This window comes from Mobula hypostoma, chromosome 1 (assembly GCF_963921235.1).
Source record: "Mobula hypostoma chromosome 1, sMobHyp1.1, whole genome shotgun sequence".
In the NCBI taxonomy this organism is placed as follows: Eukaryota; Metazoa; Chordata; class Chondrichthyes; order Myliobatiformes; family Myliobatidae; genus Mobula; species Mobula hypostoma.
The window spans coordinates 95,737,782-95,754,064 of record NC_086097.1 but is presented as its reverse complement, the minus strand read 5'-3'; the positions used below and the strand labels follow the sequence as shown (position 1 = coordinate 95,754,064).

The 16,283-nt window shown below is 43.7% G+C and overlaps 1 protein-coding gene across 2 annotated transcripts in view; it reads left to right on the top strand.

Annotated features, from left to right (window-relative positions):
• The window catches only part of mta1 (metastasis associated 1), a 169,589-nt gene that overhangs the window by 59,098 nt on the left and 94,208 nt on the right, over window positions 1-16,283 (top strand). For both annotated transcript variants that reach the window (XM_063053050.1, XM_063053040.1), the window contains exons 6-9: window positions 3,962-4,079; window positions 5,426-5,528; window positions 7,657-7,756; window positions 10,098-10,286. In XM_063053050.1, the coding sequence (XP_062909120.1) occupies window positions 3,962-4,079; window positions 5,426-5,528; window positions 7,657-7,756; window positions 10,098-10,286 (510 nt within the window). The remainder of the gene's footprint in view (window positions 1-3,961; window positions 4,080-5,425; window positions 5,529-7,656; window positions 7,757-10,097; window positions 10,287-16,283) is intronic.

Below are 16,283 nucleotides of genomic sequence, written 5' to 3'. Positions count from 1 at the left end.
TCAGTAAGATTTGAGCCAACTTTCTGCTTCAGCACTGATTCCATAACCCCTTATGATCCAAACGTCGATTGATTTCTGTTTCCAATATAGTCAGTAACCAAGCCTCCACAGTCCTCTTGTGTAGAACATGCCAGAAATTCACAAGACATTGTATGAAGTTTTTCTCATCTGGCTGACCTTTTGTTTTGCGACTGTGATCGTTGGTTCTAGATCCCTGAGGAAGCTTCAAGGTGTGTGAGAATATTGAATGTTTCAGTGAGATCACCAATCATGCATCTAAACTTGTGTGTGTAGGCCCAGTCTGCCTTTTGTCATTCAACGAGCCTGCTTTGCTCCCATCACTGAAATCAATCTGCTGAACTTTTGCTGCAATGCCTTTATTCTCAAGTAAATCTTTCCTTGGGTAGGGAGACCAGATCTGTATAAAACATTCCAGATGCAGTATCGTCAGAGCCTTCATGTGTTTTTAATAAACCCTTCCGGCCCTTCGAGCCACGCTGCCCTGCAATCCCTGATTTAATCCTAGCCTGTTCACGGGATTAAGTTGACATGTGGCCAAGTGGTTAAGGCATTTCACTAGCGATCTGAAGGTTGTGAGTTCGAGCCCCAGCTGAGGCTGCGTGTTGTCCCCCTGAGCAAGGCACTTAATCACACAGTACTCTGTGACGACACTGGTGCCAAGCTGTTTCGGCCCTTGCCCTTCCCTGGGACAACATCGGTGTCGTGGAGAGGGGAGACTTGCAGCATGGGCAACTGCCTGTCTTCCATACAACCTTGCTCGGGCCTGTGCCCTGGAGAGTGAACACTTTCCAGGCGCAGATCCATGGTCTCGCAAGACTAACGGATGCCTTAAATCACGGGATAATTTACAATGACTAATTAACCTACCAACCAGTGCGTCTTTGAACTGTGGGAGGAAACCGGAGCACCCGGAGGAAACCCACACGGTCACAGGGAGAGGTGCAAACTCCTTACAGGCAGCAGTGGGAATTAAACCTGTATCGCCTGTACTGTAAAGCGTTGTGCTAACCATTACGCTAGCGTGCCACCCCTGAAATATAATTTTATCAATGGCGTTTCTACTTTAGTACTCAAACTCTATGATCACCTTGTGCTCCAATGGAATTTGCTTTTTGTTCCAATTGCATTCTTGAAAAAAACGTGGGAGAATTTGTGTTTTTTGTGACTATTGTATATTTGATGCTAGATGCTGGTGATACAGTTGCAAGTAAATTTTTCAAGCCACATGTGTATACATGTACTTAAAGGTACATGTTTATCATCATGCAGGTACCTGTATGGTGATAAACTTGCTTTGTCTTTAACATATACCCTAATGATAGAGAGCCAGCACACTATTTACCTTCTTAACTGCATGTTGTACCTGCATGTTAACTTTCAGTAATTTGTGTACAAGGACACTCAGGTCTCTCTTAACCATTCAACTGTCATTTGAAAAAAATCATACATTTTTCTAATTTTCCTATTTTGTTTTATAACCTCTCATGTGACATCTTGTCAGAGTCAGGTTTAATATCACTGGCATGTGATGTGAAATTTGTTTTGTGGCAGCAGTACATTGCCATACATATTAGTAAAAGGCTATGCATTACAATAACTATATAAAATTAAATTAAGCAAGTAGTATAAAGAAAAAAGCAAAAAAAAAATAGAGGCAGTGTATATGCATTCATTGTCCATTCAGAAATCTGATGGTGGAGGGAAAGAAACTGTTCTTAAAGCATCGAGTGTGTGTGCTCAGGCTCCTGTCCCTCCTCCTTGGTGGTCGCAATGAAGAGGAGATGGTTTCCTTATGATGGATGCCACCTCTTTGAGGCATTGCCTTTTGAAGATATCCTCAATGCTGGGGAGGCTAGTGCTCGTGATGCAGTTGGTTGAGTTTACAATGCTCTGCAGCTTTTTCCAGTTCTCACCTCCACACCAGATGATGATGCAATGAGTTAGAATGCTCTCCGCAGTGTCTCTGTAGAAACTTGCAAGAGTCTTTGGTGTCAAACCAAGTCTCCTCAAGCTCCTGATTAAATATAACTGCTGAGTCTTCTTAGAAATTGCATTAAATATATTAGATCTAGAATAGATCTTGAAAGCTGTTGACACCCAGGAACTTGAAACTGTTCAACCCTTCCACCGCTGATTCCTGTTTGACAAACTTACTGGAGGTCTTTGAGGATATAATGGGCGCAGTGGATAGAGGGGAACAGATGGACGTTATTTACTGGATTTCCAGAAGGTGTTCGATAAGGTGCCACATAAGACTTATCCATAAGATAAGGATGCATACAGTTGGGGTGATGTATTAGCATGGATAGAAGATTGGTTAGCCAATAGAAAGCAGAGAGTTAGGATGCATGGATGTTTCTTTGGTTGACGATCTGTAGTGAGTGGTGTGCTGCAGGGGTTGGTGCTGTTCACAATATACATTAACGATCTGGAAGTGCGACCGAGTGTCGTGTATCTAAGTTTGCTGATGACACTGAATTGAGTGGAAAAGCAAATTGTGCAGAGGATATGGAGAGTCTACAGAGAGATATAGATAGGTTAAGTGAGTGAGAAAGGGTCTGGCAGATGGAGTACAATGTTGGTAAATGTGAGGTCATCCACTTTGGAAGGAAAAATTGAAGATCAGATTATTATTTAAATGGTAAAAAATTGCAGCATGCTGCTTTGCAGAGGGTCTTGGGAGGGCTTGTGCATGAATCACAGAAGGTTGGTTTGCAGGTGTAGCAGGCTATCAAGAAGGCAAATGGAAGGTTGGCCTTCATTGCTCGAGAGATTGAATTTAACAGCAGGGAGATTGTGCTGCAACTGTACAGGGTACTGGTGAGACCCCATCTGGAGTACTGTGTGCAGTTCTGGTCTCCTTACTTGAGGAAGGATATACTGGCTTTGGAGGCAGTGCAGATGAGGCTCACCAGGTTGATTCCAGATGTGAGGGTGTTAGACTACGAGGAGAGATTGAGTTGCCTGGGACGGTACTCGCTGGAATTCAGAAGAATGAGAGGAAATCTTATAGAAGCATATAAAATTATGAAAGTGATAGATAATATAAAGGTAGGAATGTTGTTTCCACTGGGTGGTGAGACTAGAACTGGGGACATAGCCTCAAGGTTCGGGGGAGTAAATTTAGGATGGAGACGAGGAGGAACTGCTTTTCCCAAAGACTAATGAATCTGTGGAATTCTCTGCCCAATGAAACAGTGGAAGCTACCTCAGTAAATATACTTAAGGCAAGGTTGGATAGATTTTTGCAGAGTAGGGGAATTAAGGGTTATGGGGAAAAGGCAGGTAGGTGGAGATGAGTCCATGGTCAGATCAGCCATGATCTTGTTGAATGGCAGAGCGGGCTCGATGGGCCAGATAGCCAACTCCTGCTCCTACTTCTTATGTTTTCTCCATGAGGACTGGTGTGTGTTTCCTTGACTTCCTCTCCCACCAGATGCTGCAGGGATTTGCACAGGTGCAGTTTTATTCTCCCTTTCAAACTGTGCAGAAAAGATGTTGAGCTCATCTGGGAGTGATGCAGATTACAAAGGCGGAGGTGCTTGCTGTCTTGAGGTGAATTAGGGTGGATAAATCTGCAGGGCCTGACAAAGTGTTCCCTCGGACCCTGTGGGAGGCAAGTGCAGAAACTGCAGAGGCCCTAGCACAGATGGTTAGAACTTCCCTCGCAGCAGGTCAGAGGAGCAATCCCACAGGATATCTACTGTGGGATTGCTTGTTGGGTTGGAGGGAGCTTTATTCATAGTTAATCCTAATCTGGAATGTATTTTCTGGCACACGTCCTTAGAAGGAAGTCAACATATACGTCCAACTGCTGTTGAAATTTCAGTTGTTGGACGTTGGGATCACTGTTTATCTACCATATTTGTCCTTTTCAAATTCTAAGGCAACCTTAACTGAGCTTGAAGTGAGTGACTCTCTTCGATTCTCTTCCCTGCAGGATGCATTTTTTTATTCACTGGTCTACGATCCACAACTGAAGACTCTTTTGGCAGATAAGGGAGAGATTCGTATCGGCCCCCAGTACCAAGCAGACATTACAGACCTCCTGAAAGAAGGTCGGTGAAGTTAACCGGTAAACATTCCCACATGTGGCAATGGGCCCACCAAGGGGTCAAAACATCTCACGACTTGCCATCGGACCCACCAAGTGTGTGCAGCATTTTACAGCATCAAGACTGCTTGGGTCTAACTACATTGACTAATTCCTCAATAAATTAATTGAGGAGGAATCGTTGATACTGATTACTTGATCAAAATCTCTCTTCTAAACTTAGAGTCTCCTACAAAATCAGCTAAGTCCCACTGCTGTCTCAAAGAAACTCTTCTGAAACCAATCCTCCCCCACCCCTACTGAGAGTAATTGTGTTTCCCTGAAGACATCTGTAGCTGGATAGTGTAAGCTACTTGTTGTCTTAAAAAGTGTGTCTGTAAAAACCTGGGCTCATTCCTTTGCTCTTTCCCTTTATTAGACATATTGAACTTGAGATGTGTGACCTCTTGGCTTCAGTGTGACTGGACAGACCATTGAGTTCATTTTAACTGCCCATTCACAAATTTGATATTGTGACATGGTGAGAAATGATTGAATTTTTGAAGGGATTGTAACACTTTAGTATGCTTTGTGTGAAATCTGCACATTTCTCCTGAGTGAGAAGAAAGGGGTATTAAAAGGGATCAGAGTGGTAGGTTATGTTACATAGGGTGGTCTACATCTGGGACACCCAGGTGGAGGAGATGGAGGAATCAGATATAATCACTGTTACACAGACACAAAAAGGAGAAAATATGATGCTAATGTGAGAAAACAGAATTAATATATTGTAGATGAACAAAAGGGTCAGCATGGACATGATGGGCCAAAAGTCCCATTTCTGTGATGTTTTTCTCTCCATGGATTGAGGGATAACTCCCCTGCTCTACTGTGAAATTGTGCCATGGGATTTTGTCTGGTTGGGGGATCAGACTGGGTCTTGATTTAACACACCTCGTGAAAGTTGAATGCTCCAACATGGAAAACCTTGATTCAGCTGGCATTTTTGCCCTCCGGTCCTTGAGTGGGGCGTGAACCTTCTCTCTGCTCCAGATGTGGCAGTGCTGCTAATTGAACCAGTCTGCACTGCATTGATGTGCTGCTAAAAATGACAGCTGCATTTTGCAGTGGCCTTTCCTTGCCTTGTGCCCTAAACTTCAGGAGGTCCAGGGACGTGAAGGAGGTCCGCAGGTCGTCCCTTGAATGGATGATGAAACTTACCCTCTCCTCTGTTGACTGCCTCTTTAACCAATTCAACGATTCTTTTTGCAAGTGTCACAGATAATGCCTGTTGGTTGATTTTCAACCCCCTGATGCCTGATGCTTTGGTCTGGGTGGGTATTTGTCACTGTTGTCTTTCTTGGCTTACAGGAGAGGAGGATGGAAGAGATCAAGCTGAAATGGAAGCCAAGGTCTGGGATGGGGACACTCCACTGACAGACAAGCAGATTGACCAGTTCCTAGTTGTTGCTCGGTGAGTGTTGAGTATGTTCTGAATAACACTTGGGTGAGCTGCTAATCACAGAGCCCTTTCACTGTGGTGCAGTTACAAGAGTGGTCATCCTGTCCAAGAAGGGATTGTAGGCTGAGAGCTGGTAATCTCTATGTTACCAGTTTCGTGATTGCTTCTTTGTGAGTGTTGTTGACGTAATGAAAAACTCTAATGAATATCCTGGGCCCAACGTTATTGATGCAGTTACAAGAAGGCACGGCATATTTCATTAGGAGTTTGAGGAGGTTTGGTACGTCACCAAAGACACTCACACATTTCGAGAGGTGTACTGTGGAGAGCGTTCTGACTGGTATGCGGCGGATTGAGATGGTGGTGATGATGGGGGGGGGGGGGACACTGCATAGGATCGAAATAAGCTACAGGAAGTTGTAAACTCAGTCACCTCCGTCATAGGCCCCCGGCATCCAGGACACCTTCAAGGAGTAACACCTTAAAAAGGTAGCATCCTTCATTAAGGACCCTCCCCCCCCCCCACCGCCATACCCCACAATATACCCTCTTCTCATTGCTACCATCAGCAAAGAGGTACAGGAGCCTGAAGGCACACACTCAACAATTCAAGAACAGCTTCTGCCCCTCTGTCCCTCAGATTTGTGAATGGACGTTGAACCCATGAACACTACCTCACTACCCCGTTTTCTCTTTTTGCAGTGCTTACTTAACTTTTTTAATGTACATACACTTACTGTAATTTACAGTTTATTATGTATTGCACTGTACTGCTCCCACGTAGCAGTACATTTCACAACATATGCCAATGTTATTAAATCTGATTCTGATTCTGAACACTTGGGCGAGCTGCTGTCCACAGAACCCTTTATTGCTGGTACAGTTGCAAAAGTAATTATCTCGTCCAAGTAGGGATTGTAGGCTTAGGGCTGGTAATCACATTGTTACTAGATTTGGTCCATGTATTTAATAATATGATTATGCATCAGTCAGTGACGGTCGGAATATCAATCCATGTATTTGCTCATTAAGAGATATTGCAACATCTCATTCTGTGATAAAATTTTTCTATTAAACAGGACTTTGGGCACACAGTGACCTTCATAATAGGTAGCTCAAAAGCTAGAGAAACATGCTTAAGCTATGTTTACATTGTTATTTATTAAAACTAATTAACATTTATTCAAGGAAGTATCCATGAAGAGAATGGAGACCACTGCAATGCCCTGCCAAATTTGGAATTGTGGTGAAGAGGGCAGTTTGGCAAGCTGTTTGAACTGACAACTTTAGCATTAGTTTGGAATCACTCACACCAACAGGAAGCAATGTGTAGATTAAACCCAAATGAAGCTATTTTTCATATTTCTTTATGATGTAAGAGCCCATTTCACCTATCTAGTCTATGCTAACCATCTATGCACCCATATTTCCCTGTACATTATTCATGCATAGATGGCCACTAATAACCTGCACCCGATTGTCATACCAGGCACCTGGACTAGATCATTTACAATGGCCCATTAGCTTACTGACCGGTGTAGGGGTGAGGAAACTGCAGCACAGGGTGGGAAGATGGGGGGAGGGAAGTCTATTTGCTTACTGACCGGCGTAGGGGTGGGGAAACTGCAGCACGGGGTGGGAAGATGGGGGGAGAGAAGTCTATTCGCTTACTGGCCGATGTAGGGGTGGGGGGAGGGAAGCCCATCAAGTCTCAGAGGAAACAGGATCATGTAACTCTAGAGGTCATAGTGGAACCTGGGTAATTGGGGCGGTGAGATAACTACTGTACCTGCGTTCCACAGTATGACCCAAATAAGCAGCTGGGATGCCATGCTGCCATTGGGCAGGAGGTACAGAAGCCTGGAGTCCCACACCACCACGTTCAGGAGCAGCTATTTCCCTTCAGCCATTCTTTTTTTGAAGCAAACTTCACAACTCTGATCACTCCATAACCATTTTGGAGTGCAATGATCCTTGTGCTCTCTGCTCTAATTGTGTTTGATTCCTGTTGAATTCATACTTGCGAATGTTGCGTCTGTGATGCTGCTGCAAGTTTTTTCATTGCATATGTGCATTTGTGCGCTTGGACATTTGACGATAAACTTGACTTTGATATGTAACCGTCTCTGGTGCTGTCTAGCTCTGTCGGAACGTTTGCCCGTGCTTTGGACTGCAGTAGTTCGGTGAGACAGCCCAGCTTGCACATGAGTGCGGCAGCTGCATCCAGGGATATCACCCAGGTAAGACACAATGCATGGTGTCCCATTGTATAAAGGGCCTTCCTGCTGACCATTCTGTTCTCACCACATTGCCTGTAGTTTCAGCTGGTGGATTCCAATCCCACTCAGCCACTGGGGTAGCACATTATTCAGGAACTTGTGCACAAGAATCCAGGTTTAAATCATGATGTCACATTGAGGGAATCCCTGTTGTCGGGCGCGGTTTATCAAAGTTCGAAGTATGTACAGTACATACAGCCTTGAGATTTGTCTCCTTACAGGCAGCCACGAAACAAAGACACCCAATCGAACCCATTTTAAAAAAAGGAACGTCAAACCCCCAAGGTGCAGAAAACAAAACCAATCATGCAAACAATAAAAGTAAACAAATGACATTCAGAGCTGAAGTCCACGAGAGTGAACCCACAGCCACTGCAGCCCATCAGAAACCCGTTAGTTGCAGGCCAGAGGCTGCGTTCAGCACAGAGACGAGTAAACGTCACCGAGCAGCTTGCTGAGCACTGGCACTGTCCCTTCAGACCCGCTTAGAATATTGATTAGAGTTCTAATAAAGCTTCCTCAATGTTTTCCCTTACTGACTCAGAAAAGAAAAGGAGAAATGACAGACAAATAAATTTACACTGTTCCGTTACATATTTTTAAAAAAGGAAAGATTGAAATCATATCAACAAAATAAATTTTCCAATAAAATGCCTCAATTTCAACCTCAGCCCAACTCCAGTGTAGTTTCCTTTCTTCAGACAACTCATTGATCTTGAATGGAGATTGACAGTCATATTAATTAATATTACTTTAATGATGGAGCAGATAATTAATCCATCTCTTTACAGGAGATGAGCATCATCTGCATGTTCTCATGCTCGATAGGGCCTTTTAGTTACCTGAATTTACCTTCATTCTTCCTTTATAACCTCACACGTTTGAAGGGGATGGACATGCTGAACCAGAGGGCCTGTTTCTGTACAACATGCCTCGACTGTTTAAAAGTAAATCTCCTGAAAACTTGAGGAAACATAATCAATCCTCTATCAAGCAGAGCTGTAGAATGATGCTTCATGTAGCTGTTCACTCTCCCCTCTCTGCTGTTTGAATCTACTTTTTTAATACTTTTTATAAGATATTAGATGAATTAATGTAACACTAAAGTCAATGTTTAATCATTTGTACTTTTTTAACAAACTCATGTATTTTTCACAGTATGTGGAGGTTCGTTCCCACTTACTGGCAGAAAGCAGTATAGCAGCTATCACTTTTCTCATTTTTCATTGGTTAAGTGTTAGTATACTACCCATGTGATGTAATTGTGCAACCATTGATTGGTTTATTCTTATCTAAGAAACTTTCTGTTATTTATTATAAAAGGTGAGGAATTTTTCAGAGGTGTCATTTTTGTCTTTATCTTCTCCTTTTCATCTTCTCCATCTTTGTTGCTCAGCTCTTCACTTAGTTTGCTAGTATTTGTACATTTGTTTAAACTTTGAAATAAGCGGTTGTTCAGAATTTAAACTCCTCACCATTCTTGAGCTCCGGAAGAACCCAAAGGATCAGAGAAACACTGCTGACCCCTCTCGATCTGCTCTTGTCTGGTCAGTCTTGCCTTCCTCCTGCTCCCAGTGTAACCTCTAGTCGTGACCCCCTGCAGTCAATCCCCTCTAGTAGCCAGATGCCCAGACAAGACCCTGTGGAGTTGGTCCCCTCCAGCGTTCCTTCCATTCAGCCTCTGTTGTCTGTGCTGCTGTTCTCACAGATCTCCTGCCCCTGCACTGGCCGTCGCTACACAACTTCACTTCAGTAATTCATTTTGTTTTCCTGAGAATATATATGGTAGAATGTTGATCACCGGTGATTCTGTCTTTGTTGAAGATTTGGTCCTATCGAGGGTAGGTATGTTCTTCATGTTGCTTGAGGGCGTAAATATGATACAGAAATCCTTTTCTTTTCTATAATATTACCTGTGCGATTTCTAACATCTTTCCATGAAAGCAGACTAGACTTTGGTTTAATACCTCAGTTGCAAGATGGATGCATCAACATTAAAGTACAAGAATATCTGCCAACATTGTGATCGATCCTCTGGAATAGGACTTTAATCTACAATCTCCTGTCCCAGAACCATACCTGACAGTAAAGCATCACCAATCACAAAACCTTCAATGTTACTCTTTTTGCCTATTGACCAATAATAAAGGAGAAGCTCTTCAACATGTTTATGACTGTCCTCTTTAGTAGAATGGGTTTGGAACTGTACAGAGCTTTTGGGGTTGTGTCTGGTGAAAAGCAGAGCTCATCCGAGCAGTGTGAGGCCTTTTATTTGAGAATTTCTTCTTTTCCTTCATCACAGTTTCATGCCATGGAAACCCTGTACAAAAGTACCTATGAGGTCTCGCAGGCCATCTCTGCGCTGGTCCCTCAGGGTGGCCCAGTGCTTTGTCGGGATGAAATGGAGGAGTGGTCTGCTTCAGAGGCCAGCCTGTTTGAAGAAGCACTGGAGAAGTATGGAAAAGACTTTGAAGACATTCAGCAGGACTTTGTAAGTAGTTTGCAGTGAAACTTTCCTCCTCTGGATGGTAGCTTGGATATAAATTATTGCCAAGGGTATCAGGTGTGCTTCATTAATGGTTACTGTGTCTGGATCATAGAAACAGAAATTATCTTTGAGTTTTCCACCCAGGTCATCCAATGAACTACATTCTGACTAATGCGTTTCTAGTCTCTGCTTACAAGCCACTGGTCCATATCCTGCAATGCCCTGAATAAAAACGTTTGGTTCAGATCCCGCAACCTGCATATGGGTCATAGGGGTGCTTTTGAATGTCTTGGGCTAGTGAGGCCTGGTGGCAGCCATCCCTCTCCAGGCCAGACCACAGCCAATGTTCTCCAACTAGGTGGCTTGCTTTGGTCTCAAACACACGGCCATTGTATTTCTTCAGGGACCTCGTCCACCCTGGCTGGTGACTTTGTCGACGAGGTCCTTTGCCCAGTGGTGCCATGTTAACACCACCCCCTCGCGTTGTATAGCCCACCAGCTGAAGTGGCGTACCAGGGTGTGCCACTTGGAGGCGGACGCTAGAGATTTAGGAGATGGATGAGGACCAGTAATGTCTGTCCATGCTACAAGGTAGAGTGCAGCTGCCAGACATCAAAGATACTACCTCTATCCAGAGTCCCCCACAGCCCAAGAAAAGTCTGTTGTCCAATTATGTGATGGGCTGTTAGCATTCTGATTAACAATTACTTCACATTGACAAGGCATGAGAACATCGCAGATGTAATCAGAATCAGGTTTATTATATCTGACATGAAATTTGAAGAAGCAGCATTTCAGTGCAAAACATAAAAAGTTACAACAAGAAATAGAAAAAAATGATAAATAGTGCAAAAACAGCAAAATAGTGAGGTTGTTTTCATGGGTTCATGGACCGTTCTGAAACAGAGGGGAAGAAGCTGTTTCTAAAACACTGAGTGTGCATCCTCAGGTTCCTGAACCTTAGCCCTGATGATAGTGACGAGAAGAGGCATGTCCCAGATGGTGAGGGTCCTTAATGATGGATATTGCCTTTTGAAGATGTCTTCGCTGGTGGGGAGGCTGGTGCCCATGATGGAGCAGCTGAGTCTAGAATCTTCTGCAGCTTTTCTTGAGGCTGTGCAGTGGCCCCTCCATACAATTGATGCAACCAATCAGAATGCTGTCCACAGTACATCTGTAGAAACTTGCCAGAGTCTTTAGTGACATACCAAATCTCCTCAAACTTGCAATGAAGTAAAGCCATATGTTGTCAAAGTATAGTGAAGGTTGAGCAAGGCTCGAGTGAAGAACAACAGGCACTGGTTGGGAATAAGGAATCAGTTTCTTTGCAGTAAAATTCTCCTTTGTTGTGTCCTGCTGTTTTTATTTATTTTTTGTTTTGTTCGTGGATGTCCTGCATCAGATATTTCAGAGAATAGCAAGGTGGGTTTTGTGTCACATGCAGGTCACACTGGATAGCCAGAGCTCAAACTGATTTCTTTGTCTTCACTCAGCCTGCGACCTCCCACCACTCGCAGACATATTTGCCTGGGTTCCCTTGGCCATAGAGGTTAATGTTCTCAATTCTATAACATCAAATTACAGTGGAGGGAGGGGGTCACCCAAACTCCATTCTCAAGGAAGTGAGGATTCATCTACTTTTTCTTCCACAGCAGGGAAAACAAATATTTCACTGGCTTGACAAATCTCCCTTAAGTGCAAACGTTTTATAAACTACATTCAGGTAGTATAATTCCTTATAGAAATCTTCCTGATGGTTTCCTGCCTTGCAGGTGGGGTGGAGGCTCTCTTTAATCCCTTTGTCGAAAGAACATGCCTTCTGTGCGCACAGTTCCTTATTAGCTGTTCCATCTCCTTCTGACTCCCTAGTGCATTGTCCCAACCCGATCCATCATTGCAGAGTCCATTTATGTAGCAGCAACAATTCCCTGTGGCTAAAAGAATGCTGCTTATATTGTGGTATTTCCCTTTGAGAGTTGGGTGTTGAGATAGCATCTGCAATGCTAAGTGTTGGCAGATGTGAGAAATTGCCATTGACTGTTTGATTAGTTCAGTGTGGAAACAGCTAGCCATTGTACAGGAAACTTAGTAACACCGCATGTAAACCTCACAATTGAAGATTGTGATCTTTGTAGGATAAGGCTGATTCATATGCCTATTTTAATGCCATTAAGATGAAGAAGAACAATTTCTTGGACCCAGTATTCCAACTGATAGCCCCTGTATGTAATTTAAAAAATAATAAAAAGTCAATTATGGAATTTTTAAGCTTTATTTATTGTCAGGCTTGTCTTCAAATGGCAGTGAAAATGAAAGTTTAGGTCAGTGGTACCCAAACTTTTTTTCTTGGTTCCTAGACCCCACTTAAAATGCACAGTGAAAGAAAATAGGAACTGTAGATTCAAAGCAGTGACAAATAATTAGCAAAAATTGTTCAAATCTATTTAAAGCTACAAATAAAATTCTTTAATTATCGTAAAACAATTTTCATCAACAGACTAAACTGCATTTGTTTTTCTCCTTGTAATTACTCCCTTTCCAACACAATGTTCCCAGTTTTCCTCTCATACTTTCCTGATCTAGAGTTGTTTCAGTGCCCCAAGAATCTGAAGACAACTCTCCCGTATCATTTCTCCAGATGGGCATTCACCAGAACTATTTGATTCAATGACAACTTCCATTTGTATAGCATCATTAACAGCGGGAGGACAATCCATGAAAGTCAAACAAAAATAGAGCATTCTGGAAACACTCCACTGAAGCTGCTGGCCTCTGAAAGAAATAGTTAATACTTAATGTTGAAAACACAACTGAGAAAGTTACAGACGTTCATGGATTCAAAGTAATTTTCAATCGATGCACGTGGGTGGTGTAGCCCAAAAGCAGTGCAAGAGACAAGGCTGAAAAATCTTCGACCATCTTCAATGTCCAGCTGACGAGTCTTCTCATCCTCTTTCAGAGGGCTCCACCACCTCAGATACAAGGCTTGAGTAAGATTCGCTCCACATGATGTGAAGAAACAGTTGTAATCAAGAGTGCACCAGGGCAGCCTGTAAGGTGCCCCCACTATTCTGGCGCCAGCATAGCACCCCAAGCATGCTCGTCACAACAACACAGAACATATAGAACAACAACAGCAGAACAAGCCCCTACATTTTGAAGTATAGTACATGTGAAAAATAAATCTGAGTCTGAAGGCTACAGAGTCCAAATTACTATCATTGTATCAACTGGGCCTTCCAGGAAAGCTGCAACCCTGGCACTTGCTAAACCATGGGTGCCAGGGTAGCGCAGTGGCTAGTGTGACACTATTACAGCTCGGGACGGTCAGAGTTGAATTCCGTGGCTGTTTATAAGGAAACTTTATGTCCTCCCCGTGACTGCATGAATATCCTCTGGGTACTCCAGTTTCCTCCCACAGTCCAAAGACGTACCAGTTAACAGGCTAATTGGCCATTGTAAATTGTTCTTTACATAGAACTTTGACCAGCAGCCAATCTGCACATCAGAAGTTTGGAGAGGAGGGGACTTCAATCAGGTCCACTGCCCGAGGAAAAAAGGCAGGAGCAGGTCGTGGCAACATAATAGAGCTTTGAGCAGTGGCCAATCAGTGTTTGAGGTTGATTAGGAAGAGCAGATTAAAGGGAGGCAGGAGCAAGCAAGGTGGCCATCGTCTGAGTGGACATACTCTGAGTGGTGATCTTAAGGCTTTAGCTCTTCGAGGCTTCAATAAAGAGAGGTTTCACTCAGAGAGAGCAAAGGAAAGAAAAGCTCAAGTTTTTTTTCCTTCTCTTCTTTATACCTGCTCAGCTAAGGGAATCTAGATGACAGGCAGGGTAGTTCAATGCTCCTCTTGTGGAATGTGGGAGGCAGGGAAACCTCCAGTGTCCCTGACCACTACCACTGTGAAAAGTGCATCCAGCTGCAGCTTCTAACACTCTGTGTTAATGAGCTGGAGCTGGAGCTGGAACTGGATGAACTCTGAATCATTCGGGAGGCTGAGGGGGTGATATACAGTACATATAGACAACTAGTTACACCCACCGTACGGGACACAGGAAACTGGGTGACAGGAAGGAGAAAAAGGTTAAGGGGCCATTACAGAGTACCCCTGTAGCCATACCCCTCAACAACAGGTATATCACTTTGGATACTGTGTTTGGACGTGACAGAGGAAAATCACAGTGGTCAGGTGTCTGGCACTGAGTCTGTTTCTGTGACTCAGAAGGGAAGGGGGAAGAAGAGGAACACTGTGGTGATAGGGGATTTGTTAGTTAGGGAATAGGCAGGATGTTGTATGGGTGAGAATGAGATTCCCAGGTGGTATGTTGCCTCCTGGGTACCAGGGTCTAGGATATCTCAGATTGAGTCCTCAGCATTCTTAAGTGGGAGGATGAACAGCCAGAAGTCGTGGTCCATGTAGGTACCAAAGACATGGGTAGGATGTGTGATGAGGTTCTGCAAAGGGAGTTCAGGGAGTTACGTGCTAAGTTAAAGGGCAGGACCTCCAAGGTTGTGATCTCATGATTGCTACCCATGCCATGTGCTAGTGAGGCTAGAATTAGGAAGATGGCTAAGGAGATAGTCTAGGAGGGAGAGCATAAGATTTTTGGATCATTGGGCTCTCTTCCAAAGAAAGTTGGGACTTGTACAGATGGGATGGTTTGCTCTGGAACTGGAGGGGGACTAATATCCTAGCGAGAAGGTTTGTTAATGCTGCACGGTAGGGTTTAAACGAGAGTTGCAGGGGAATGGGAACCAGAGCGCCAGAACAGATAGTGGAGAGGTTGTGGAGGCAGATGTCGGTAAGACCTCATTCAAAGTCAGGAATCAAAAGGTTGAGCATGGTGCGACAAAATCGAAAAGTATGAATACAGGACTGAAAGTGTTGTATCTGAATATACGCAGTACACGGAATAAGGTAGATGAACTTGCAGCACAGTTGCAGATTGGCAGGTATGATGTCGTAGGCATCACTGAATCATGGCTGAAAGATTATAGCTGGGAACTTAATGTCCAAAGATACACAATGTATTGAAAGGATAGGCAGGAAGGCAGAGAGGGTGGTGTTGCTCTGTTGGTTAAAAAAAAATGAAATCAAAACATTGGAAAGAGGTGACGTTGGGTCAGAAGATGTTGAATCATTCTGGATAGAGCTAAGGAAATGCAAGGAAATGGCAGGAAGGTTTAATAGAGCTGTTACGGAGGGTTTAAACTAATTTGGCAGGGGGATGGGAACCGGAATGACAGAGCGGAGGAAGGGGAAACAGAAATAAATCTAAGATAGTGAGCAGTAAAGATGTCAGGAAAGACAGGCAGGTGATGGGGCAAATTTGTAGCCATTGGGATGAGTTGCAGTGCAATAAAGTTGCAGTGCAATCAAAGTGAAAAGTACCAAATTCTGGTCTTAAGGTGTTATACTTAAATGCACGCAGCATAAGGAATAAGGTGGATGATCTTGTCGAACAGCTACAGGTTGGCAGGTATGACATTGTGGCCATCACTGAGACCTGACTAAAGGATGCATGTCTCTGGGAGCTGAACGTCCAAGGATACACGGTGTATCGGAAGGATAGGAAGGTAGGCAGAGGGGGTGGCGTGGCTTTATTGGTAAGAAGTGATATCAAATCATTAGAAAGAGGTGACATTGGATCGGAAGGTGCAGAATCTTTATGGGTTGAGCTAAGAAATCGTGGGGGTAAAAGGACCCTGATGGCAGTTATGTACAGGCCTCCAAACAGCTGCAGTGATGTGGACTACAAATTACAACTGGAAATAGAAAAGGCTTGTCAGAAGGGCAGTGTTATGATAATTGTGGGGGATTTTAACATACGAGTGGATTGGAAAAATCAGGTCGGAACTGGATCTCGAGAGAGAGAATTTGTAGAATATCTGCGAGATGGCTTTTTAGAACAGCTTGTTGTTGAGGCCATTAGGGAATCGGCTGTACTGGATTGGGTATTGTGTAATGAACCGGAGGTGATTAGAGAGATTGAGGTG